Source organism: Acartia tonsa, chromosome 12 (assembly GCF_053477335.1).
Source record: "Acartia tonsa isolate MP-2025a chromosome 12, ASM5347733v1, whole genome shotgun sequence".
Lineage (NCBI taxonomy): Eukaryota > Metazoa > Arthropoda > Copepoda > Calanoida > Acartiidae > Acartia > Acartia tonsa.
The window spans coordinates 41,705,476-41,732,141 of record NC_137271.1 but is presented as its reverse complement, the minus strand read 5'-3'; the positions used below and the strand labels follow the sequence as shown (position 1 = coordinate 41,732,141).

The 26,666-nt window shown below is 34.6% G+C and overlaps 3 protein-coding genes across 5 annotated transcripts; all 3 read right to left on the bottom strand.

Annotated features, from left to right (window-relative positions):
- Positions 1-28: 28 nt before the first annotated feature.
- On the bottom strand, positions 29-2,874 carry LOC145333346 (uncharacterized). The gene is made up of 6 exons (XM_080178464.1): positions 2,785-2,874; positions 2,417-2,475; positions 1,796-1,840; positions 927-971; positions 484-551; positions 29-98 (listed from the first exon to the last, which is right to left on the bottom strand). Exons 1-6 carry the CDS (start codon positions 2,816-2,818, stop codon positions 29-31), a joined length of 321 nt encoding a protein of 106 aa, XP_080034590.1. The 5' UTR covers positions 2,819-2,874.
- Positions 2,867-13,498, bottom strand: LOC145333474 (uncharacterized). 3 transcript variants are annotated; one of them, XM_080178629.1, is made up of 7 exons: positions 12,974-13,498; positions 11,369-12,517; positions 8,472-9,614; positions 7,766-7,843; positions 7,118-7,217; positions 5,964-6,325; positions 2,867-5,532 (listed from the first exon to the last, which is right to left on the bottom strand). In XM_080178629.1, exons 3-7 carry the CDS (start codon positions 9,427-9,429, stop codon positions 2,897-2,899), a joined length of 4,134 nt encoding a protein of 1,377 aa, XP_080034755.1. In that variant the 5' UTR covers positions 9,430-9,614; positions 11,369-12,517; positions 12,974-13,498; the 3' UTR covers positions 2,867-2,896. The 3 variants fall into 3 exon arrangements, with proteins under 3 accessions (XP_080034755.1, XP_080034757.1, XP_080034756.1); XM_080178631.1 differs by lacking the exons at positions 2,867-5,532; positions 5,964-6,325; positions 7,118-7,217; positions 7,766-7,843 and having other exon boundaries at positions 8,477-9,614; positions 12,974-13,486; XM_080178630.1 differs by lacking the exons at positions 2,867-5,532; positions 5,964-6,325; positions 7,118-7,217; positions 7,766-7,843; positions 8,472-9,614 and having other exon boundaries at positions 11,581-12,517; positions 12,974-13,475.
- An 11,390-nt stretch (positions 13,499-24,888) lies between these two features.
- On the bottom strand, positions 24,889-26,457 carry LOC145333473 (protein dpy-30 homolog). Its single transcript, XM_080178628.1, has 3 exons — positions 25,694-26,457; positions 25,310-25,366; positions 24,889-25,054 (listed from the first exon to the last, which is right to left on the bottom strand). The coding sequence occupies exons 1-3, from the start codon at positions 25,781-25,783 to the stop codon at positions 24,992-24,994; spliced, it is 210 nt and encodes a 69-aa protein (XP_080034754.1). The 5' UTR covers positions 25,784-26,457; the 3' UTR covers positions 24,889-24,991.
- Positions 26,458-26,666: the final 209 nt, after the last annotated feature.

Sequence of the window (26,666 nt, the reverse complement as noted above, 5' to 3'; positions counted from 1 at the left end):
AAATATTTTGAGAGCTTTTTTATGAAAATTAATTTAAGTTTTCCTGCAAAACCGGTTTTGCTTGAGAAGTTACAGATTCCTTATCCCAGTATTGAGTTCTAAAATAATAATGTGGAGTCATGTTAACCAGAAATAAAGCACAGTATTTGCTGAAAATTTATCCATATTTTATAATTGTCTCGTGTCTGAAATAGCATCAGTAGAAACTATTTTATTGTACAATCTTAGTCAGTACTCGAACCCATCAACTGCCCGACAATTACAGGGGGCAATACAATTTTTTTGAATTAGGGAAGACAAACAAGGCTAGATTGGGTCGTATGTGATATATAAGTTTATGTCATTTGAATAAAAACTTCACAAATGGTTATAAAGCCTTTTAAGATGAATCATCTCAATGAAATTATACATTTTAGATTTACGCGAACATAAACTCATTGGTGAAAACTAACGATGTTTTTTTAAAGAAGAGTAGTTACCAACCTGGCACTAGAAACGACGCCTGAAAGCTGAAGCTTGGGGGTGAAAACTGAGTCGGATTGTGTTGTCACCTTAACAAACAAATTAAAGCTTTCTATTTATATAGCAGATAATTTAAAGTTGTTTTGATCTAATATTTCTTATCAAAAATAAAAGATTCAACATGAAATTCATTTGTGTCAAAACCACGCTTTTGTCTGATAGATTTTTCTTTTGTAACCCATGCTGTGTCAATATTCCCTGTGTCTAATTCTTCTCAACCATTTCCTCTTGTTTACAAAATTACAACCAGAAAACAAGTTTACGCCGGGATAAAATCTTACTTAAATAGAATAAATTAACATATTACAGTCTTAAGTCAGAGCCGAGAATTTGGGGTGGCCACCTTCAATCAATACTTATAACCTCAGAGAAATCTAGAGTAGCTACGCTCAATAAATCATTACCTTTGCCTTTATCTGTACATATTGTTCAAATTCTAAAATTCTCCTGATAACAGAAAATATTTTCTTATTGACTACCTTTCCTACTATATAGTAGTAAGGATTTTATGTCTTGGAAATTCATAAGGAAAAAGGATAAGAGGATGAATACTCACCCCTTTTTCATGGTAAAATACTACTTCCCCATCCCTAAATTTAGAAGCAGACGAAAATCAAAAACCGCCCAGGGCTTTTTGTAAGTCAATCATAAATAATAATGTGAATAAAAAGAAAAGCGATATTTAGCAAACAGCCGTGGGCGGTCAGAATCAGCTGAATGTTCATTATGAAAAAAATTTCCCCCTTTTTAGAAATAGAAGGATTCATCTTTCATGAACAAATTTTTTTAAATAAAAATAAAATTCTATGTAATTTTTAATTAAAACGAAAATATCTAATCTAATATTATTGCCCTAAATATGGAAATAGTAAAAAGTAAAAAAATATTTTTTTTCAATCATTTTTAATCCTCCCATTTGAAAAGTAGTGGAATAGCAATAAATTTTAGCGCGGCAACAGCGCCGAGTAGGCCTCTAGGCCCACTGCCTATTTTCGTCTTCTAGTTGCTTCGATTCCTCTCTTTTATTTTTTTCTCTATGTGGAAATTGCAGGTCCAAATTGTTTAAGCTTTTCAGGTAAGCTTTATAAATATCTTGGGGTAGTTTTAAGATATTTTCCGGATCCGCCGCCCTCCACTAGAGGCTAAGGGTTAAGCATCTAGTTCATCACATATAGTAGAAATGTAGCTTAAGATTTATATATGACTACTTAACCGATTGAGTTCTCCATTTTTGAATATTTTGGGACCCTTCAATCGAAATATATTTTTTCCTAGATTTATCCAAAGATTCTTGCTTCAAATTCCTAATTGTCTCGGACTAAAACAAAAAAAAACATTTTATTGAAAATTTAATAAATACCTAGGTACCTAAGTTTTTATTGATTCATGGCTTCAAATAATCCCTCAAACCGAATAGTGTATCAGAGAACCCTATGCTCTCTTATTCTTAACAGCCAACCAACTCTTTGATTACACGAACCTTGTCTGGAAGTCCCAACTGTACATGGTAATGAGTTGCGCATTTCTTGGGCCAAGGCATTCCCCCTACTCTGTATATTAAAGTCGCGCATTTGACATAGCAGAAGAAACCAATTTTATCGTCTTCAGTTATGACGCGATGTTGAGCCGAGGTTCAAACCCATCATCTCCCAACGACGAGTGGATGTACTACGTGTTAAGCCACTTTCGCGGGTAATATATTATAGTTATAAAGAAGCTGCATGAATATTGAAGTAGATGAATAAACAAGGACAGTTTTGTAATTCAGTGACGCAGCAATAATACGCTGTATAAACAATACAATTGTAGTTATGTTTTTTATTCTCTTGTTCATGGACAGACGAACGGATATTCGGATAGCTATAGAGTAGATGCGCAACTAACGAATGCAAACCTGTTTGTCCACTAGAAGTTTAAGTTGATTTACTTGACTTTTCAATCTGTGGTTGTCATCTAAAAAAATAGTAATGATAATAGAGCTTCATCAATGGAAGAAATACAGCTTTCTGCGGATATGAAAATAAAAAATTATAAGATTAAAACTAGTTTTCGTTTAAAAAACTGGTATTGATTTTATAATTTTCATTTCAATATTCGTGGAAAATTGATGTTCATTATTGTGTCACAAAGTAAATTTTGCTTTGAAAAAGAACTTGTTTATCATTATCCATTTCTTCATGCCTATCAATTCTTACTTCTAAGCAATTACTAAATATTAGCCTATGCAAGACAATGTAACCATCTTTTTATCCGCCTGTTTACCTTGAAGAATATATTCACTGCTAACTTCCTCCATTATTTCTTTCTCTCCGTCACAAGCTAGATTCAAACATTTTTATATAAATTCTTCTGAAAATTTAAAAACTATATTCAATCATTGTTTATCAGACACTTCGTTGTGTTTAAATTTTATATGTCTCATAAGATTATGTTTCGCTGGATATGCTTTATTGCACAGATTACATGAGAAAGGTTTCTCCCCAGTATGAGAACGAATATGATTGTCTAACATTGATTCTAGAAGAAAATCTTTGAAACAATATTCACATTTAAATTTCTTTTCAGAATGAGCAATGTATATGTGCTTTTTTAATTTCTCATTACTCGAAAAATATTTATCACAATATTTGCATGTAAATGATTCAGAGTTATTTTGAATTGTGGAAGGTTTAGGTTTCTCAACCTCTTCGGAACCTTTTTTATTAAACTTGTCTTGGCATATTGTAAAGTGTCTATCAAGGAGACCCTGAAAGTTAAATATCTTGTCACATATTCTACATTTTAAATTATCCCCAAAACCACATTTCTTTTCATGTTGGATTTTGGCACTGCGATCACTGAATGTGTTCCCACATTTATCGCAAGAGTATGGTTTTTCTCCCAAATGGATTCTTCTGTGTGTAACTAGTTGACATTTGTGCACAAAACTTTTACTGCAATATTCACATGAATATGGCTTCACACCTGCGTGTACTTTTTTATGTATACGCAAACTAGACAATTGAGAGAATGCTTTATTACATATATCACAAGAAAAAGGTTTTTCTCCTGTATGAATTCTTAAGTGTTCTTTTAGCAAATAATTCATGCTAAATTTTTTATCACAGTATTCACATGGAATATTTTTTTCTTTTACTTTACCAAGATGGCAACGCTGAGTGTGGGCCAAGACACAGCGTCTACTTGTATAGGTTTTATCACACTGTTGGCAAGGATAGATTCTTTTTATTTTATTTTGTGTTGTTTTGTCAGCCTCACTAATAACACCAACAGGTTCTTTTGTGATCTGATCATCATTTGTTTCATTATCTACAGAATTGGGAAGTTGATCTATATTTGTATCTATAAGCTGTTCATGTGACATAACACTAGTTACAATTTCTGTTGTAATACTGGTGGAAGTTATCATTTCTGGTAAAGTGATTGTTACAGGTTTTTGTTCTGGTGATATGCTATTCATAGAAACTGTATCAGGCAGTATATTAGCTTCCAAAGGTTCAAGGATGGGTATTTTCTGATCCAAAACGTTGGGGTGTTCTTCACTCTTATGAATATTAAGATCATCCCTGGTAGCAAATATAGCTTGGCATATTCTACACAAATAAGGCTTGTCCCCTTGGTGTGATCTTTTGTGTCTAGTAAAAGCACTCCTGTCACTAACTGCATGGTCACAAAATTCACATGAATATGGTTTCACTCCCAGATGAACTCTGATGTGTGTATCTAATTGCCCTTTTTGAATGAATCTTTTACCACAATACTTACAAGAATATGGCTTTACATCTGAATGTATTTTTTTGTGTATATACAAACCAGACGTTGTAGTGAATGCTTTCTTGCAAATGTCACAAGAAAAAGGTTTTTCTCCGGTATGAATTCTTAAATGTTCCTTTAGCATGTAATTCATACTAAAATTTTTATCACAGTGATCACATGAAATGTTTTTTTCTTTATTACCTTTGCCAAGATGGCGACGTTGTGTGTGTGCCCATACACTGCCTCTGTGGGTAAATATTTTGTCGCAGTGTTGGCAAGGAAATATCTTCTTGTTTAGGTTATCTTCACTATCATCAACCTCATTGTCTTTGGTAGTGACGTCTTGTAGTTTTATTTGTTCTTTAACACCAACCATACTAACACTAATTGAATGTGTAGCTATTTCAGATTTCAATGGGTGGACTTGAATATTTTCATTTCTGTTGTGCACTTTTTTGTGGTTTTCTAGGTCTTGTTTCTGGTTAAATTGTATATCACAGTAATTGCATGAAAATGATAATACATTTGGCGTTTCTTTCAAAGAGTTGGCTAGTAAATTATTTGATTGCGAGACTTTATCGTTTGGAGAATTGCCCTCTTTTGTGTGTACTCTTTTGTGGTTCCTTAAAAGGAGTTTAGTCCTTTTAGCTTTACCACAAATCTCACATTTATATGGTTTCTCTCCAGTATGAATAGTCATGTGTGTCTTCAAATAACCATTTGTGGTAAAACTTTTCCCACACACGCTACAAGAATATAGATTATCACCATTGTGAATTTTTTGGTGTTTTTTCAAGTTTTGATAGTCTGCAAATTCCGTATCGCAGAGAGCACAAGAGAATGAGCTTAAATCTAGAGGTATTTCTTTTCCAGTTTGTCCTTCATGTGTTAAACTTCTTTCCAGATTCTCATCATGATCTGAGTCATGATTGTTTAATTCAATCTTGCTGGCAAAAACCATTCCACATTTATTACACAAATAAGGTTTTGTGCCCTTATGGGTTTTCAAATGTAACATTAAAGGTGCTCTTACAGGAAAAGTTTTGTTGCAAAATTCACAAGAGAAAGGATTATTATTTTTATGCGTTTGTATATGTCTATTCAAATGTTCTTTGGTTTTAAAAGTTTTATCACAAAATTCACATAAGTAAGGTCTTTCCTCTGTGTGGGTTTCTAAATGTGCTTTGAAACATTTAAGTTTGTTAAAAGATTTGTCACAAAGTATACAATGATGTTGTTTTCCTTCAGGACTAACTAGATTATATTATTTTGCTAATTATACAAGCACAAACAAAAAAAAAGATTGTTATTTTAGAATATAGTAATTAAGATATTTAGTACACTTGAAGCATACTAGAAGGCTACAAAGAGAAGGCCCATTTTTAGAAACCAACATGAAAGAAACTCTACCTAAAAAGAGATTCAGAAGTTGAATCTTCAAATCCTTTGATCCTTTGAATCATAATGTTGTTTCTGATTTTTCTTTAATTTGTGCAAAGAAATCGACACAAAAGAACTAAGCAATAATAAACTCTCACTTAAAAAGACTTTAAGGCAAAATCAACAAAAAGATTTCTATAGGGGTAGAGCACGTTTTAATAAAATTTTTAAAAAGGAAGGTACAACCCTACCCGATCTCCTTTCGAGATTTTAAAACATTGTGTATGTAAAATTAGCAAAAATACCTTTTAATGCAGAAGAGAAAGAATCTAATAACATTGAAGAACTTTCAAATATCACTTTCTTCTTAGAACATCTGTTTAATCGCTTATGTCTTTTTAGCGATGCAAAGGCTGTAAATAATTTGTTGCATAGATCACAAGAAAACTCAAGCTTATTATCTGTATGCGTTTTGTAATGTATCTTCAAAAGTGAGTTTGTTATAAACTGTTTATTACATTGGTCACAAGAATAGAGTATCTCTCCCGTGTGAACCTTTCTTATGTGTACATCTAAACAGTTTTTCATCAAGAAGTCATTGTTACAAAATCTGCATCTATGTAATTTGACAGAATCTTTCTTATTACTCTGGTTGACATCAATCCCTATATTGGTAAATGCATTAATTCACAAACATTTTTGTTATCGAAGGAAATTCCACAATTATTTAGGGTTAATTTGAATGAAAAGAGGAATTGTCCTGAAGATTAGAGTTTACTCCTTTAAATGAAAATTATTTTAAGATATATAAATCTTAAATTATTGGAAAAATCTGTAAGTATTATTTTTAGTGCTCCAATGACAGAAAAATTATGAAGACGCTTTTCTGAAACTTTAGCCTTAAATCTTTTATTAATCTTAGCAATAAGTTTTACCTAAAATAATAAATACCTACATAAAAAAGTCATACTTTAAAGGCCTTTCTTACAAGAATCCGTCCAAAAATAAAACCATTCTTCGCGGATTCCGGATTCTTATTTTTTTGACGGATTCCGGATACTAAATAACAATATTTAAAAGACTTTTAAAAAAATTAAGGGATTATATTATACCGGGTACTGGGAAGAATCTAAAGCTGCGTTTTTTTTTATATTTTCTGATCTCTCCACTTGGTCGTGTAGGTGGGGAGAGATGGGGGGTGGTGATTTTTGCCTTCAAATAGGGGGGGAGGGGGTAAAAAAACAAACTCAAGACGCTAATTTTAGCCTAAATCCGAATCCGATAAAAGAACGTATTTCGGATTCGGAACCAAAATTGGCCAAAAATTTAGCGGATTCCGGAATCTGGATTCGGATTGCCAACCCTAGTTTTAAAGATTAATACCCTAACAAAATTAATCAAAGATTTACCCGGCAAGCCTTTTTAAACTACGTAATCAATAGATAATGCAGTTATTCCTGTGTTATTCTCTAAGATATCAACAGTTTCATTCCTTTCTTCTTCTAAGTCACCAGTATTAATCATAGGAGCTTCTACCGGATCTGTTTGATCATTAGCATCTTAAATATAAACAAGATTAATCAACGCCAATACTTTCCTATTTTTAAACAAGGATTACAACATCAATAATCCATAAAAGCGAAGCTCTAAAATTAGACGATATGACAAACGAACACTTATAGAGTGTCAGAACTTAATAAACAGAATATTAATTTAATATTAAATACAAGATACTGTTGAAAGACATAATGACATTATTAGGTCTTGATTATGGAGATGCTTCGCTTATTATTTTGTCAATATTCCAAAAATTAGATGAATAAGGATAAAGATATCATGAAAAAAATGTTGTCAAAAGTTAAATTAACACGGCCTATAGAGACACCAAACATTTTGATTGCACGACCTTTGTCTGTAATTTAATTGTGCATGAGTTGCACCCCTACTATTTATGCTACGCACGTGACATAGCAGCAGTTGGAACCAGTTTTAATGCCTTTGGTTATAACGCAGTATTGAGACCAGATACGTACCTATCACCTTCCTGACAACGAGCAGATGTGCTATGCGTTACGCCACAGTAGTGGATTTTTAGATAAATAATCACCTAAGTTGGTATCGTCTAGGTCATTTGGTTTCAGTTCATTTGAATTTGAGTACACTACAGAAACTCCATCTTCGCTATCTTTAATAAAAGCAAGATAAGTTTTCTTAAAATTTTACGCCTTTGCAGTGAAAACAAAGTTATAAGCAAACAAACTAACGACAAGCTAAAAAAGCAATTCTTTCATACATATGAATAAATTAGGTAGGTGATCAACATGATAAATCAGAATTTCAGAAAAGACGAAAGAAAATAGACCGGGCAACGAGGACAACAATATTGTAGAGTTGGATTGCTTTGAATTCAAGATATGTAGAAAATTAAACCAAATATCGATGTTAACCCGTCATAAACTTCTCAATATCTTGCAAGCTTACAATATGGACGAGGAAGTCGTTTCATTATATACATAATTAAAGAAATACTTTGCTTATTGCATTGTGCCTTTTCACCAAAAAAATCAAATATTTCAGGTGGTTAGGTACCTACTCAGTTTATGACTTTTGGGTTGCTGGTATGTTATAGGAATTCTTCATATTTATTAAAAATATTCCCATGAAAGATTTAGGGAAAAGGGACGATTTTAAGATGCAAAAAAATATGCGTTATGGTACAAAAGGCTGTTTGAACGTATGGACGGTCCCAACCAAATAAAAAAAAAACGCTTCTAAAAAAATGACAACGATTCAAAACAAGTCTCTAAACTCACCTCCACCCAACGAATTGTCATTATGGTGTTCTCTTTCATTATCTTGACTACTGTGGGTTTGCATGTGTGTTTCATAGAGCTCATCTGTTTCAAAAGTTATGATGCATTTTTCACAAAAATAAAGAATCTTCATTTTTTCGACAGCTGCCACTTTTGAATAAATAGAATGGTTTAGTGGAATATTAAATAACTTTTCTTGCAACACATCCTTAAAGTCTTCATTAATATATTCCGGTTCAACTTTCAAATCGAAATTATATTTAGGCTCAACATATGTTTTCAACTTGTCTAAAGAAAATGATTTATTACAAAATTCACACGTGTCTTGATCAATACAGGAATGCATCAATTTTAGATGTTTCTTGAGTATACTTTTAGTTTTAAAACCACGATAACAGTGGTCACATTTGAAATTTCTTTCATCTTTGTGAATTCTTTTATGCTCAACCAATTCAAGCTTTTTGACAAAAACTTTTTCGCATACATTACAAGAATATCCAGAAGTTGTAACAAAATCCTCACCTATATTTTGAAGTAATGTTTCAGTAGGTTCTAAATTGTCTTTTTGTGTAAGTGATTTGTGCACTATACTGTGCTCACTCATTTCACTTTCCTTTACAAAACTTTTGTTACAAATATCACATGAGTAAAATTTATCTTCCTTAGTAGGATCATGTTCTTTTATATGCTTAAGCAAATCTTTTTTATACATAAATACTTTGTCACATGTATTACAAGAATGACAATCTTTATTGTTTAATTCATTAACAGTTTCATGTGGTAGAAAATTAATATTTTGTGTAAATGTTTGGTAACAAAATTGACAAGTGCTTTGATCACTACAAGAATGCACTAACTTCAAATGTTTCAACAAGATACCCTTAGTTTTAAATCTAAGAGCGCAATGCGTGCATTGAAAACGTTTTTCAAATTTGTGAATTTTTTTATGTTCGACCATTTTATCTCTGGTCAAAAAAACATTACTGCAAATGGTACACGTTTATAACTTTTTAGCATTCAATTTTGTCACTAAATCATTGGGGTCAGCGGTTTTGCTTGGAAATGTTTCAATATGTTCGGCTTTTATTACCATATCATCTGTACTAAGTAATGAATCTATTTCTAATTTGATGGTTCCATCCTCTGAAATTAAATAAAATGTTAAATTTTTATCTAGGACTGTTGCGCCCCTAGCATCTAGGAACTCTATATTCGAAGAGAAGTGCAAAAAACTAGTCTAAAACCATACCCAGACCTATTAATAATGAAAAAACCTTAAACCATATATCGTGGGGGGAACTGCCATTCCTATATAAACAACCCCTTAAATAGTGGATGTAAATATTCTTTTATTCTCCCTGAGATAGTCATTTATTTCCCTGGTATCATTTCTTTCCCTGATATCATTTCTTTCCCTGATATCAATTCTTTCCCTGATATCATTTCTTTCCCTGGTATCATTTATTACCCTAGTATCATTCTATATTAATAATCTATATTTTATGTATTGCTTTGAAACCGATTAATATCCGGTGGATTAGAACCGGTTCTCAGCCATACTGGAAATTTTATGTATAGCATCGTATTATATTCAGTAATATGAGTAAATGTGAATAAATGATGACCTATCGGTCCATCATTTATTCCCTCGGGTAAAAAATATTCATACCTAAACAAAAAACTGGATAGGAATACCCCATTTACAGGTTTCAAGGGGGGTAATTACCCCCCCCCCCCCCAAGCTAATTTTACCCCCGGGGTAAAAATTTTGGGGGGGGTAAAAAAAATTTGCGGCGCGATTCGCGCGCCATTTTACCCCCCCCCCCCCCAAAAAAAAACGATTTACCCCCCACCTTAAAAAAATGTTACCCCCCCCCCCCCAAAATAAAAAGCTTGGACGCCCCTGTTTCTACCATTTAGTTTTTAAAATATCAAGGCTTGAAAATCATATTTTTGTGATATTTTCAGCTTATATAACTGTCTTGTATTCTGAAAAGCACCACGACGAGTAGTTTAGTGATGTCTAATTTTTTTTTATTGTAATACAAAAGGGATACCTTTTGAAACTAAAACTAAAAGTCAAAGGAACTCAATTATATAAAGAGTTACAGCTCTGAGATTTGGTATGGTAGTTGCCTTATAGAGGTACAATATGTAACCGTGAAGAAACGGCCGTTTCCCACCAAAATTTTGTTTGTCTTTTCTCGCCAAATTAGACAATTTTCAATCGTTTGAGACAAACTTTTTTTTCAACAAAAAGAAATTCCTAATATTTGCAATTGACATTTTTTTTTGAAAATGTTGAAAACGTTTGAATGTGGAGAAAAATCACAAAATGAAAATATATGGGTAATTTTATGGAGAAAAAAATAAGTTTGTCTCAGATGATTCCGAATTGTTTTATTTGGCGAGAAAGGCATAAACAAATTTTTGTGGGAAGCGGCGGTTCCGCCGCCATTCTTTCACAGTTAATATTGTACCTCTTTAAAGCAACTGCCATGCCAAATCTCAGAGCTTTAACTCTTTATTTAGTTGAGTTCCTTTGAGTTTTATTTTTGGTTTCTAAAAGTGTCACTTCCGCCCCCTCCCTTTTATATACAGATGGTATATTTGTAAATTCAAATAATTTTTCTGAAATGTACTTCATGTAACTATCTCTTACTATTTTTTCATCTTACTAATATTGTCAGCTTCAGACATAGCAGCAACATAGATAAACAATAAAATTAATTGAATGGGACACGAAACAATTTAAATGAAGACAACTTGCACGAATGGTTATCAGATCTTGATGATTGGAGGGGGGAGGGGGGAGTTTACATTGAAATTAAAATTAAGGTGGGTGTATGGGGCTGGTAATAAGATTTACAACACCCTCTACCCTATATTAGTTTTACCTAAAAATTCTGACTTTAATAACTGATGTTCTACTCCATGTCTTTCCAGGTCATCTATTTGATCAAACCTCATACTACACACGTCACAAGAGAATCCTTGGTCAAAATGGGTTTCAGTGTGTGTAAGGTAATCTTCGTTTGTATCAAGTCTTTCTACATTTCTCACAATAGTAAAGAAGTTTAATATCAGTAACAACATTTTGTATAAATAATTCTGTAAAAAATAGACAAATAATAAAATAAAATTACAGCATAACAAAATAAAATATTAATTTTCATTATTATCAAACATTACCTACCTAAGGCAAAAAAACTTTTATACAACAAAGAGAACCAACATTTAGAACTTATGCTAAAATGATTCGCCCAATTGAACAGTAAAATTGCACAGATTTTACACTCCATTTAACTAATAAATTAACCCGTTAATACATATTTTTTAGATAAGGAAATACTATTCTATTAGTATGGCATTGAAACCGATTAATATCCGCTGGAAAAGAACCGGTTCTCAGCCATACTGAAAAATAATCATATATGGCATCGTATTACAGGCTAACAAAACTGGTTTAAATCTTATAATTTTTCATTTTTTAATATCCGCAGAAAGATGCCTAACTAATTTGAAGGCTAAATTACATTTTCAGTTGGGTTAGTAATGTCTTGATTGCTTTGATAACCTCTATTCTTCCATCTTGACTTGTTGTCTCCTTCCAAACAATCATTTCCTTGTTATATTTATTCACAGATTCATAATAAGGTTCTTTCTCTGCAGCACTCAAAGTTTTCCATTTCTTCATACTCTGTTGCAATTTAGTTTTTGAATCTGATCCTTCATATGATTTGAAAGTTTGCTGGTAGTAATAAATATTTGGAGGTATACACCTTTTAGGTTTATCAAACTCTAATTTTTTCAATCTTTGATTTAAATTAGATTCAAGATCTTTCATAATTTTAACTCTGCCGTCTTTTATTACTTTTTGTTTCCAATTTTCAAAATCTTGTTGGGTTTTTTCATACTTTTTCTGAAGAATTCTTCTTTCCTTCTCATTCATTGCTTTAAATCCTTCATTAGCTACTGTCATTGCAATTGCTGGGCCTTCCTTGCTAACTTTCTTATTTCTCATGGTATCTCCGACATACAGTAACCTGATTAAGGTTGGCAATCCGTCTAATTTTTGGACCGGATTCGGATTCTTACAAGAATCCGTCCAAAAACAAAAAGGATTCTTGGACGGATTCCGGATTCTTATTTTTTTTACGGATTCGGATTCTAGCAATATTTTAAAGGCTTTTATAAATTAAAATAAATCAAGGGATTTTTATCGGGTACTGGGAAGAATCTAAAGCTGCGTTTTTTCATTTTCACAGTAGCTTTTCTCCTATTTCTAGACCGTACAGCGGCCACTTTATAACCCTTACTCAACCTAACCTAGCTTTGTTAAAAATTAAAATATAGGTATATTTGGACCAAAAAAAAACTAAGAACGCTAATTTTAACCTTACAATTAAGAATCCGAATCCGCTATTAAAAAACAGACTTCAGATTCGGATTCTAGATTCCGAAATTGGCCAGAATCCGGATTGCCAACCGTTTCCTGGTACTTAGATATTGAGCTGGTCGATCATGCACTAATTCTTCTATTTCCTTCCTCATCCTTTCTATTTCTTGTTTAGTATCATCCGCCTTGTATTCTTTAATTCTATCTTTGCACATTTCTCTATATTCCTCCTTCTCTGTCTCACTTAATTGTTTCCATTCTTCAGCGGCCAATTTGCTTATTTCCGTTGCTCTACTGTTGGGATGTTTGTCTTTCAGCCTTGGATATGCCATTTGGCGGAACAGGTTAAATGGTTGAGGAGGGGGCCGGAGACCAAATGCCTTCTTAGAGTATATACTGGATAAGCTAAACCATTTGACATCACAAGTGCGTGGAAAATTCAGGATTAATTGGTTGCTTGATATAAATTGTCTCAGCGTTCTTTGCAGCATTTTTAATTTTCTGAAAAAAAGTAACCAATGTAATAACAAGCAAAGGGATAGTTTCACGAAATGCATTTAAACTTAATTTAGTGAACCGCATATTTTGTCATAGTTAATGGGTTAACCTACATTTATATAGCTTATATTTGAATATCTTGAAAATTGTCTTTTTGTGATATATGCAATTTAAAAAGACGATTTTCAAGTCTTGATAGTTTAAAAACTACGTGGTAGAAAATTGAAATTCTTTCAAATATATGCCATAAAATGTAGTTTAACCATTTAACAAGGATAAAATATGCGGTTCAGTAAATTAAGTTCAAATGCATTTCATGAAACTACCCCTTTAAATTAACTAGGTACTAAAGTTTGAAAGAATCATGGTCAATAAGGACAAAAAGGTGGGATGATATTATCTTAATTGCCCTGCTTTCCAAATTGTCGCCCCACATGAATTAAGGACGAGAACATTTGATATCAGCGAAGCTTTTTGAAAGTATTGGCTGGAAATGCATTATTAAATCAGTGATAAACAGGAATATTTTCATAAAAAATTTAATTTGATTTGGAAAACATGAGTTGAATAAGAAATATCTCATATTCTAATAAAAATGGAACCACTCAATCCTATCAGTATGTTCTATCTATTCCTATTAAAAAGCTTATATCTTTATCTTTTTTATGCATTCGAAATTTAGATGACTTAGAAGTCGTCAGTTACACAAAAATATACATGGTAATTTTTTCACGTATTTTCCGTAAAAGTGTGTGTTTTAAACAGAAGTAGGACTGTATAATTTGGCATGGCAGTTGCTCTAGATGCATTATAGAACTGTGAAGAAAACCACCGTAAACTGGTAAATACCGCCAAATCTGTTTTTAATTTTTCTCCCTTGATTACACAAATGTGAATCATTTAAAACTAACTTTTTTTTTAAGTTGCCCTTTTATTTTCCCTTGATACTACTTGATTTTTTAAATTTTAATACAATCAAATCAGTAACGGGTGCAGGGTAAAGAAAATGGCTCAAGATTCTTAATACCATTTATATCCAGCCATTTTTATTCATTTATCTGAAAATGAATTATTCTATCAAATTATAAATTAAACACATTTAAAAAACAAACAAATTATTTCTAGTACCTAAACATTTTTATTATTAATAATCCTTAAATAATACATTCAAATTGTTAACTAATCAGTCAAAGATGCAAATATTAACGTATAACCATAGATTTTAAGGTAAAAGACTAAGGACGATAAATGCGGAGGTAGCTTGCGCAGAAATCCGTGAAGGTGTGAACTCTAAAATTTGGCATGGCAGTTGCTTTAATGGGAACTAACGTGTATTTTGGAAAAAAACAGCGGCCGAACCGCCCCTCCCGCCGAATTTTTTTTACATTTTCTCTCTAAATTAGACAATTTTGATTCATTTAAGCCATTTTATTTCTAAAAAATTTCCCGAATATTTTCTACTAAGTCTGACACTTGTTATTATCTTGGTAGAGTTGGAATTCAATTTTAATATTAAAATCCAAAAAAAGTGTCCAGAGCACAAAAGGTCAACATTATAACAAAATACCTAAAAAGTTTGTCTTAGATGATTCAAATTTAAGTATATAATTTAGCGAGAAAAAGCAAAAAAAAAATGGTGGGATATAACGTTTTTTTTGGCGGTTGTGCCGCCGTTACTTCACGGTTCTATATTCTACCATATTAGAGCAACTGCCGTACAAAATTTAGAGTTATACTCTTATTTCAAAGTCTTAAAACTAACACGCAAGCTACCTCTCCCTTATATGAAATCTCCAATGACGATAAACAAAGTTACTACTTCTGTCGATTTAAATTGTTGGTTGAAAAAATCAAGCATTAAAATTCTTTGTGAGTACTCCAAGTTTAAGGGCAACGAAAATATAACATGAAAAATGGGTAATTAGCGGTCCAAAGTCACCTCCCCCCTGCATATAGCACAAAATATCTTTTTAAAATAAATAAAATTAAATGAAAAGAATTAAGTAGGTATCTAAATATTTAGCATATTACATAAAATGTATATAAATAAAATTGATGTATAATATAATAATAATGTAAATAGCAAATAGTATTTATGATAAAAGTTATTTAAAAGAAAATATTTTATGTATAAAAAGGATAGATATGAAAATTTTAAAAATTAAATATTTAGCTTATTACCTACTTAAAAAATAAATATTTTGAGAATAAAAAGGAAAATGATTTAGCATAGGTATTACTTAAAAAGTCAATATATTTGTTAAGTATAAAAAATTATTAAAAATCATCGACAAAAAAATAAAAAAAGGTTTTCCATACCTACTTCAAATTGATTTTCAAACGAGATTTTATAGTTATGTCCTTATTTAACAAGGTTAATCTTGTTGATAAATAGCGCAAAATTACAATCTAATAGGAATTTTATAATACCTGTGTTGGAATGATTTTTCTTGTATTCCCTGGCAAGTTCGAACCCATTAATTCCCTTTTCCTTACACCAGAGAATGAGTGTGTTACGCGGCATTCCTAACTATCTCCGCGCTTCGCTTGTAAACAAACAAAGGCGCGCACATTTTTTCCTTGTTGATTCCCATGTGAAGAGCTACGTGAATAAAAATAATGTATTGGATGGATATACATGCGCTCTAATCCGTGGAAGATCTCAAATAAGCCTTCCTGCTTAGTTTGACGTATAATGTGGTAAGAATTTATCTTTAATTCTTAATAATAAGTGTAGTATGGTATATTTTTACGAAGAAATTTAAAACATTAATTTTTCAACAAATAGACCATTTAACTGCTAACTTTTGACATACGAATATTTTCCTTAATTTTATTGATCATTTGAACCTAAAATTATCAATTTCTGATGCTATTTAATATGTTTCGTGCCAATTTAAAGTTTTTTAGAAATTTTATATTTTTAATTAAATTGAAATCACGCAACCTCGATATACAAAAATAATAAACCATTAATATTATGTTATTAATTTTTATATTTTTGTTTTAGATGCACCGTTTTCATGGTAATAAATACACATTTGTAAACATTCACATGTTGGTCATTCGGAGGGCTTGGAGATTAAGATTTCGTGTACGGCAAGGCATGCGTACCGAAACAATGAAAACGAGACAGAACAGATGCGGCTAAGAAAATATCTGTGAAGTTTTGTGAATGTGTTGGTTGTGATACCTTACCACACACTATTATAATCGTAATCAGTACAGTTAATTATTGTGACAATCATGGGTCCTAAAAAGAATAAAGGCGCTCAACTGGGACTACGGCTGCGTCCAGCCGTCGAGGCCCTAACCAGTGAACTAGATAAAGTGATGAAGTTGGTCAGTGAATCTTCAGAGCTTGATGTTAGACATTTCACTAAGGAGTCAATCCTTGTCCATGACAAGTTCGAGACATTCGATAGCATTATGGTCGGTTTTAGCAAGCTTGGTGTGAGAATCCAAGAGCTTGAGGAGTTTAGTGACATTTATTCTAATATAATTACTGTGCAAAAAGATTATAACGCTCTGAAAGATGCTCTAGATGCTATGGAGGAGCTTAGTGACATTCAAAGTGTTGTTGATTTAGTTGGTGATAATTTGCCTGACCATAAGGCTGAACTATATGATCGTTGCTTAAAGATTGTGAAGGTTATTAAAGGGTCATACTTTCCCTTACCAGAACCAATTATAAACACTTTGTCTGCTTTGATGAAACGGCTGGCCGAGGTTAAGCTTGAACCTGTGAAGCCGCCTACAACGATGGCGGGTGCTTCGACAGCATCGCCATTTGTGTCGCCGTTTGGCACACCACAGTTCGGCACCGGTTCTATGTTCACGCCAGGATATATGAATCGTGTCGACGAACGTCTTCTTCCAAGCTTTGACGGCTCAGAGTCAGCCTACGTAAGTTTCAAGGACAATTTTAAAAAGCTTACCGTAGGACAGGACCCGTCATATTTACAGTTATTGTTGAGCAGTGAAAAGGTCTGCAAAAATAAAGAGTTAAGACTTCAGTTAATTCAGATTCAATCACATGAATCTCAATGGGCTTACCTCGACGCACGTTTTAAGTCCAAAACACGTCAGATGCTCTGCCTTTTCAACCAATGGGAGAAGAAGCCTAAACCGTCGGACTCCAACCAGATTGTGACAGTCTTAGCAGAGTTTGGTGGTGCAGTTAGCCAGCTCGAGCAGCTGACTAAAGATGATGATGATGAGGAAGTCACCACAAGCCAGTGGTTGACCATTATTCTTTTGGAAATGTTATCCAAAAAGTTGCCACGTGATTTCCAGGACAAGCTCAACCTGGCGTTGGGCTCGATGGATACCCCAAATATTCCTAAGCTGTTGAAGATTATAGAAGAACAGCGTGGCGCCATTTTGATGAGGTGTTCAATCGATGTAGACACCCCCTCCAAGAAGAAGGGTAATCCTGCGGCCGCAGCTACAGCCGTTGGTAAACCTGGGTCTCCAGCTAAGACCAAGAAGAAACAGCCTTGCCCGTCGGAAGGTTGTAACTCTGATCACCTGTTGTTTAAGTGCTCCAAGTTTAGGGATATGTCTGTTCCTGAACGCAAAGTCTTCATCAAGAAGATAGGCGCCTGTTTGCTCTGCTTACAAAAGGGGCATCGGGTGGCCGATTGTCCCAGAGCCGATAAGCTTGGCAGCTGTACCATTGACAGTTGCAACCAGCCTCATAATTCATTATTACATGAATCAGTTGCTAGTGGACAAGTTGCGGCAGTGTATGAATCACAATTGTTTAGCAAGAACAATTTCATGCTGATGTTGCAGCAGGTCCCGGCGTTGGCGGCTGACAAACGTCAAGTCACCGTCAATGCCATGTGGGACAGTGGAGCAAATTTGACGTTGATTTCTAGAAGTATTGCCAAGAAGTTAGAGTTGCCATCAACTGGTCGCACAGCTACTATTTCTCTGGCAGATGGAAAGAGCCAAGCATGTCCTACAGTCAAGATTTGTTTGGTTGACCGCAACCGGAATTCACATATTCTGGAGGCGGCGGTAGTGCCCAGCATTGGTACTGAAGAAGGGTTGCGTTCTATTGATCCTACAGCCGCCGCCGACATTTTCAACATGAAGTCTGATAATTTTTCTATGGTCGACGGCAAGATTGATGTTTTAATCGGCCATTTGACACCAGCTATGTTCCCGTGTGCAGATAAAATGGTTGGTGATTCTAGACTGTACAGAAGCTTATTTGGTACAGGCTATTTAGTTGTGTCTGCAGATGGCAGGACTGTTGCTAATCCTGTCGCCTGTAAAGCTGTGAAGTTGGAGGTCAGCAAGATGGAGTTCCTGAGTACTGAGAGTTTGGGAATACAGCCGCCATCAATGTGCAGCGGTTGTAAGAACTGCCGTCATTGCGCCGCCATTGCCGCCGGGCAGTCCGCCTTGGACGTGCGTAAGCGGCAGCTGATTGAAGAAGGTCTGACATTAGATCTTGAGAACCATATTTGGACGGCCTCATATCCCTACAAGCAGCCGCCAAGTGTGTTATTTGACAATTCAGAGCAGGCCTATAAGATCTGCTTACGTGACCGGCAGAGAATGATTAAAAAAGGTGAGTACAGCACCTTCTGCCAAGTGTTTCAAGAAGCTGTGTCTCGTGGAGTGTATCAGAAAGCTTCGCCAGAAGACCTAGCTTATACTAAGCCCGTGTATTATTCGAGCCTAGTCTGCGCATATAAAGAGTCTATTTCCACGCCCTTGAGGATATGCGCCAATTCTAGCCTCTGCTGCAAGGGGCTAAGCCTCAATAGTATTATGATGGACGGCCCAGTCCCATTATATACTCTGATGCACAATCTTATCCGGTTCAGAAGTTATAAGTGTGCATTCGTGGCTGATATTCAGAAGTTCTATAATTCATTATTAGCTACCTATGAAGATTCTCAGCTGAAACGTGTTTTTTTCGCTGATACAGTTGATGGAGAGCCAGAGGTCTACCTTACCAAAACCATCAACTTTGGTGAGGCCTTGGCTGGAGATATGGCCGTGACCGCCCTCAGACTCACTGGTCGTATTTTTGGTGGACGTTCCCAGCAGGATGTTCAAGATGTTTATGGATCTGAGAAGATTAGAGGTTGTGACGTTGTAGCCCAGCAGGATGTGTGGAGAGATGTTCAGCAACCACTCAGTTCCGAATTTATTTTGTATCAAGATCCTCCATCGGTCAAATTGGAGACTTGTACTTACGTGGATGACTGTTTGAGCGGTCATAACAGTAAACCTGAAGCTGTCCAGCTGGTCCAAGAGCTGGAGGATATGATTGCACCTGGCAATTTCAAGTTTAAATCTGTTGTTTATTCTGGAGATGATGTTGACAGTGTAAAAGTTCTGGGCCTCGTTTGGGACCCTAAACAGGATAAGTTGTTCCTACCTGTCAGAGCCAACCACGGCGAGAAGATTAAGGGTAGAAAGTTACTAGAGGATCTGGACCTGGAGGATCTCTGGAGAAGTCTACCTGAGTTGATAACTAAACGTGAAGTTTGGAGAATTGTGCAACAACTTTATGACCCAATGGGTCTAGCAGCGCCATTGCTGCTTAAGTCCAAGCTTTGTCTGCGCTCAGTTTGCATACATGGATGTAACTGGGATGATGTTATACCTGGAGAGTTGAGGTCGGAGCTCGTGTCCAGCCTCCAGGACCGTTCGGCACTTGGAAATGTGTCATTCAGACGTTCGATGGTTCCTGATAAGCCGTTGGGGCTTCCAATGCTTGTTGGTTTCTGTGATGCATCTAACCAGGCCTATGCAGCCATCACCTACCTGAGATGGCCGGTTCCTGGAGGATATGATGTAGTTTTGTGTTGCGCCAAGTCACATGTCGCACCAGTGAAGATTGAGTCTATACCAAGGTTAGAAATGCTTAGTTGTCTAATTTTGGCCAGGCTTGTGGATACTGTAGCCAGAGCTCTACCTTTCAACATTTCTGGCAAAGTATTTTTTAGTGATAGCAGCTGTGCCCTAGCTCAGCTATCCAGTGACAGTGTTATGTTAAATGTTTTTAACAGTCATCGTGTTTCCGAGATACAACAGTTGACGAGCCCTGAAGATTGGAGATGGGTTCCAACCCAACACAACATCGCCGATCTGGCGACGCGTGGTTTGTGTACGATTGAGGATGTACAACCTGGATCTACATACCAGGAAGGTCCAAGCTGGTTGCGCCTGGAACAGGACCAGTGGCCCGTTAAGACGGCGGGTGAGGTAAATGCATCCATTCCCGAGAGCGAGCTAAATCCCAAGATGGCGAAGCTCAAGGTAATGTTCACACAGGTAGTGGACAACGATTTCTGGAGGTCCCTGGCAAGAAGGACCTACAGGCAGGCGAGGAGGACTGTGGCCGCAGTTCTTAGGGCTGCCAACTGCTTTAAAACGCTGCTTATCAAGAAACGTGGCGTTACAACAATTGAGGATGATGTTAGCAACAATGATAGTTCTAAGCATTATGAGAACTATACTTTCACAAATACATACATGGATTCTGTTTGTGACCTGTTTTTGACTTCCTTCAACCAAGAGAAGGAGATGACCATGGACGCCGAGGGGAAATTCGACTCCCTTCAACCGTATCATCACAAGGTCCAGGTTTGTTGGCCCATTGTGGGTCATGATGGATGTTATCCTCTTAGGACATTTACAATATTGAAAATGTCCGGGAGAGGAGATGAGGCTCTTGAGGCCGCTGCTGGAGGCCCCAGGAAGATTATGAAGGACAGCCCAGGTGTTGTCTTGCTCAGCCGCCACAACAGGCTGGCGCGGCTCATCCTTCAACAGTCCCACGATGAATTGGGGCATGGAGGCCATCGTAAGACGTTGGCGCAAAGCCGCAGGTATGCATGGATCATACATGGCCGCATGGAGGCTATGAAAGTGGTCAAGAGTTGTGCTGCATGTTCCATTGAATATGCTAAGCGTTCGAGTCCCGCAATTGCCAATATTCTGCCAGATCGTGTCGAGCCCTCTGTGCCCTTCAAGGAGGTGCATATGGACCTTGCGGGGCCGATCGAAGTTACGAAGCCTGGTGTTGGTACCAGGAGTTCCAAGACCAAGTACAAGGTTTGGTTGTTGATTGTGGCCTGTAGATTTACACAGGCTGTGTTTGTTGATGTGTTGACTGATTATTCAACTGAAGCCGTGCTGGTCGGCTTGAGAAAACTTCAGGCGTTTTACAATATGCCTAGAAGGGTTACCACAGACAGAGGCACCAATATGGCCGGTGCCAAGCGAATTATGGATGAACTTTTGAAGGATACCCGAATGCATTTTGAATGGCATCTGGTGCCCACCGCAGCACACTCGTTCGTGGGTACTGTGGAGAGGCAGGTTGGGCTGGTCAAGCGTGTGTTGAACAAGAAGTTGGCTGGTGCTACTGTAACCTTCAATGATTTATTGGTGTTGTGTGCTGAGACTGCACGAGTCCTGAATTCTAAGCCATTGACCTATGCCACCCAAGGAGATGACGTCAATTGCTGGAGAATAATTTCACCTGCTGATCTGTTAGGCGGCAGGACCAACGATGCAATCTGCACCTTTGAGACAGGTTGTAAAGAGCCCATCACCAGGAGGCTGGAGAACTTGGAGGAGTTGACCCGTCAGTTCCATCAGGTGTACAAGGAGCAGCTCATGCCTGAGCTACTCAAGTCCGTCAAGTGGCGCAGCAACAAGGTGCTGCTTGAGCCGGGAGACGTGGTGCTGATCGACGATAGCACAAATTTGATGAAGAAGTTCAGATTGGGGCGTGTGGAAGAAGTGCGCCCAGGTGGGAGGACCGTGGTTTGCAAGTTCAAATTATCAGATGACGCAGCCGCCACGAGTAACGAGACTTCCGCAAGACGTCTGCTCAAGATCAATCTACCCAAAGTTTAGTATAAGTATCGTTCTTGTTTAACTTTGAATTTTATTTTACGGTAGATTTATCAGATTTTTTTCGAAAGACAAAAAACGCAAATTTTAACTCAATTTCGTTTAAACTTTCAAATCGACGCAAGATTTTTTCATTTGAAATGCAAACTTAAGTTATTTATACGTTTACGCAAGTTTTTTCAATGATTTAAGTCTTTCCGGGACCAGGGATTTTTTTCGTGGAAATTTTCCTAGGTACCTACGCAAATACGAACATTTTTATACTTGTTTGATTGAAATTCGATATGATAAAAAAGTAACACAATGAGATTTTTTTACATCATATAAATATTTCTTAAGATTTATTATAATCACATAGATAATTTAATATTACATATATATTAAAATTATTTCTATTTACCTTTTAACCGATGTACCTAAAGAAAAATGCAGATTTTTTTCGTCTTGAATTAAGTAGATTCTTTGAGTTCGAAGATTTAAGCTTAATAAGACCGCTCTATAGTGTATCTTAGCTCTGTTACCTCGGCCAGACATACTACAGAACGGCAAAACTAAAGCATAAGATAATTTTATTTTGATTGCTTTGATTGATGATTCTAAAGTTTCTTGAATTATTCATGATTCTTTTAATTTTTGATTTGATTTAAACATCACTAATTATGTTTATTTTCAGTTGATGGAGCCCTGCGCCAGAAATCCTGTCGGAAATTATGCAGTATCAAAAAATTGTGATGGAAAGACATAACGTCCGTCAGGATAGCTGGAACATGGCATTATTAATATTTGAAAGATTGGTTAGTTTGTATCTTGAGGGGTACATTCTAACTGAGGCCCCAAATTGCCTTAATTTTGACTGTATGAATATGTACAAGTTGCTTTCTTCTTAAAACAGAGAGAAATTGCAAACTCAGCATTTAGAGAAGTTCTTTTCTTATAATTGAGCTTTTGTTTTATTTTGGTAATTTAATTTGCATATTTCAATTGCAATTTTATTTTACGCAATTTTAATTCACGAAGATTTAAAATTATGAAATTTTTATTTTCCGATGTTTGATGATTTTTACAGTCATATTTTGTTTAGATTTAAGTATCTATTTTATTAAACATGTTAGATTTAAGGATTTACCTATCTTATCTAAGAATGTCTAGATGTAAGCCCGAGTATTTTTCTGCTGGAGAAAATGCTTAATTTTGAGAAGTTTTTTATGAAAATTCTATTTTTCTTTTCTAGCAAAAAGATTTAGTAGAAAAAATGTCATTATTTAATCTTTCTTTCTTTTGATTAAAAGTTTGAGTTGATTATTTAATTATTGATGCGATTTTTAATATAAAAATCATTTGCCTATTATTATGTAGGTACCTAATCAAAGTTTAGGTACTATTGATTATTAATTCATGTATTCGCAATTACATGGTCTGTAATTCTAACTTTAATTGAGGTTATGAGGCCATGATTAATGAGATGTGTGAGTGGTAAATGTGCATTTCATGAATGTTGAATGCTTTTCCCATTCCTTATTCCTATCCTTATGTGGTAGTGGAGTCGGTTTGAGTTATTGTGGTGTTCGTAAGTTACCATAATTAATTTTAGGCCTGATGGCCATGCCATTTTAAACTCTTGTAATTTATGCGTTATGAGATTGTGATTTTGTGGACACTGTCTGCACGCATGATGCTAAGATGAGTTATTGTGTTCGATTCCCAGTGACTAGACGGGTGTGTGTTGGAATGATTTTTCTTGTATTCCCTGGCAAGTTCGAACCCATTAATTCCCTTTTCCTTACACCAGAGAATGAGTGTGTTACGCGGCATTCCTAACTATCTCCGCGCTTCGCTTGTAAACAAACAAAGGCGCGCACATTTTTTCCTTGTTGATTCCCATGTGAAGAGCTACGTGAATAAAAATAATGTATTGGATGGATATACATGCGCTCTAATCCGTGGAAGATCTCAAATAAGCCTTCCTGCTTAGTTTGACGTATAATGTGGTAAGAATTTATCTTTAATTCTTAATAATAAGTGTAGTATGGTATATTTTTACGAAGAAATTTAAAACATTAATTTTTCAACAAATAGACCATTTAACTGCTAACTTTTGACATACGAATATTTTCCTTAATTTTATTGATCATTTGAACCTAAAATTATCAATTTCTGATGCTATTTAATATGTTTCGTGCCAATTTAAAGTTTTTTAGAAATTTTATATTTTTAATTAAATTGAAATCACGCAACCTCGATATACAAAAATAATAAACCATTAATATTATGTTATTAATTTTTATATTTTTGTTTTAGATGCACCGTTTTCATGGTAATAAATACACATTTGTAAACATTCACATGTTGGTCATTCGGAGGGCTTGGAGATTAAGATTTCGTGTACGGCAAGGCATGCGTACCGAAACAATACCATTGAGACAAAATGTAGTTTTTTTAGATGATTAAAGTTGACGGACATTGTCTGGTTACTGAGAAGCAGCGCTACTTAAAATGGAGCATTTATATCAGGTATTAAATTATCTAGATTCACAGCTCTTGAGATGTTCAATTTTCTTGTAACAAGTTTGGGAGATTTTCATGATCAAGTCACAACACCATCATGACAGATTCAATTCTTGCAATTACTTTGTTTTTGGTTATCATTTTTTAATTATCTAATTCAAGAAGAAGTTATTAAGAGGTGTAATGACTTGATATGATTTTTTCTTCTATTTTTCATGTTTTTTTTTCAGCTTGAGTCTGAAGTAGGCTTGTTCTTGAGCAAATAATCGGAAAGAAACTTTACTGGGTCCTAAAAATAAAATTCCATTTAAATTAAAACAAGGATGGCAAAATCCAAACAAAGAAAGCTAGACAAACCAGACGGTCAGACAATATATCATTCACAAATAAAATTCAATATTACCTATGTCTTTCCAAAATTACTTACATACAGATTAATGCTTGATTAGGACATTATCAAATTCGAAGACTTGCTTATAGAGATGCTTAAAATTAAACATTATGCTTAACAATTAGAAAAGCTTTGTGTTGACAATTTATATACCTTTGGTCTTTCCGTGCTAACAGCAGTAAGTGCCTTCATTAGGTGAGGTACAACAAACTGTAAAAAATATGTTTTATTATAAAGGTAGGTATCTAAATTCATAAATAAAACTAGTTAGGTTTAAGTATGTATATCAGATCAAAAGTTTGTGTCATTTTTGGGTCGCTCAACAGATTCCACGGGGGAAGCTAACCCTTGTGGGAGCCTTGCTTGATGCAGGGTTGACCTAACCTAAAAATATATGCTACATTTTATATATCTATTAGGTATAAATAAACAATTCAATTATATTCATCCTTTTAACTGTCAAAAGTAAACACTTTAAAAGCAATAAAATACTCTCTTCACCCCCCCCCCCCCTCTAAAAAATACAAATGGTTATACTTGATCTAGATACTCCTTGTTGGTCATAGACTTTATGTCTACTTCAGTCTTGGCTTTTTTGGCAGAATTTCCGTCTTCTTTGGCTGACATTGTTCTCGTTATTTTTGTACTATATAGTTTAATCTGAAATAGATAAACTCATGCTATGCTATTCAAAAAACATTTTATAAAAAGCTTGTGAGAGAGGCTTCATTTTAGTATCATCAGCCTCCACCCTACCATGGGCCTAACTATATCAAGGACGTCCAAGGTTTTAATTTAATTAAATTTTTTTTTAGGGAGGTGGGGGGATAAAATGAGCTAGGATATTAAAGGTTGGAGGGTGTTCATCTAGTAAAAATTGATTAAAATTTTGATAGGGGTAAAATGAGGGTTACTAAGGTTAAAGGGGGTTCGTAATCTAATTACATTAAGTAAAAGTTTAATTGATGGAGAGGTGAAAGAGGATTTCAACGTAATTTTTTTGGGAGGAAGGTAATCCTCATTACCCCCACCCTTGGACTTCTAGATATATATATTTTTATATGATTAGCAAATATTTATAAGATTGTAAAAATAATGGTTTAAAAAGTCTAAGAGACATGTAATATTTATAAACTTAAATATTTATTTTCAGTAAAAAAATTAAATTCACATATTTCTTTTTAACTTCCAATCAAATATAATTAGTTTCTATTAGTGTATAAACTATAAAATGAAATTATTATCAAAAATATTATAAAGTACTACAATTAATGTCATTTTATAAAATTAAAAAAAATAAACTTCATAAACTAATTGAGAAGAAATTTAAACAATAACAATGGAAATTTTTCTGTAAAATATTTTAAAGTTAGCTTAACCTATATAAAAATATTTTATTAATATTTCCTGATATAAAATCATTATTAAATTTAAATTTAATTTCTTTATGTTTGAAAAATAAAATAAAAGATAACGCTGGAATATGTTAAATGTGAAAAAAATACCACTC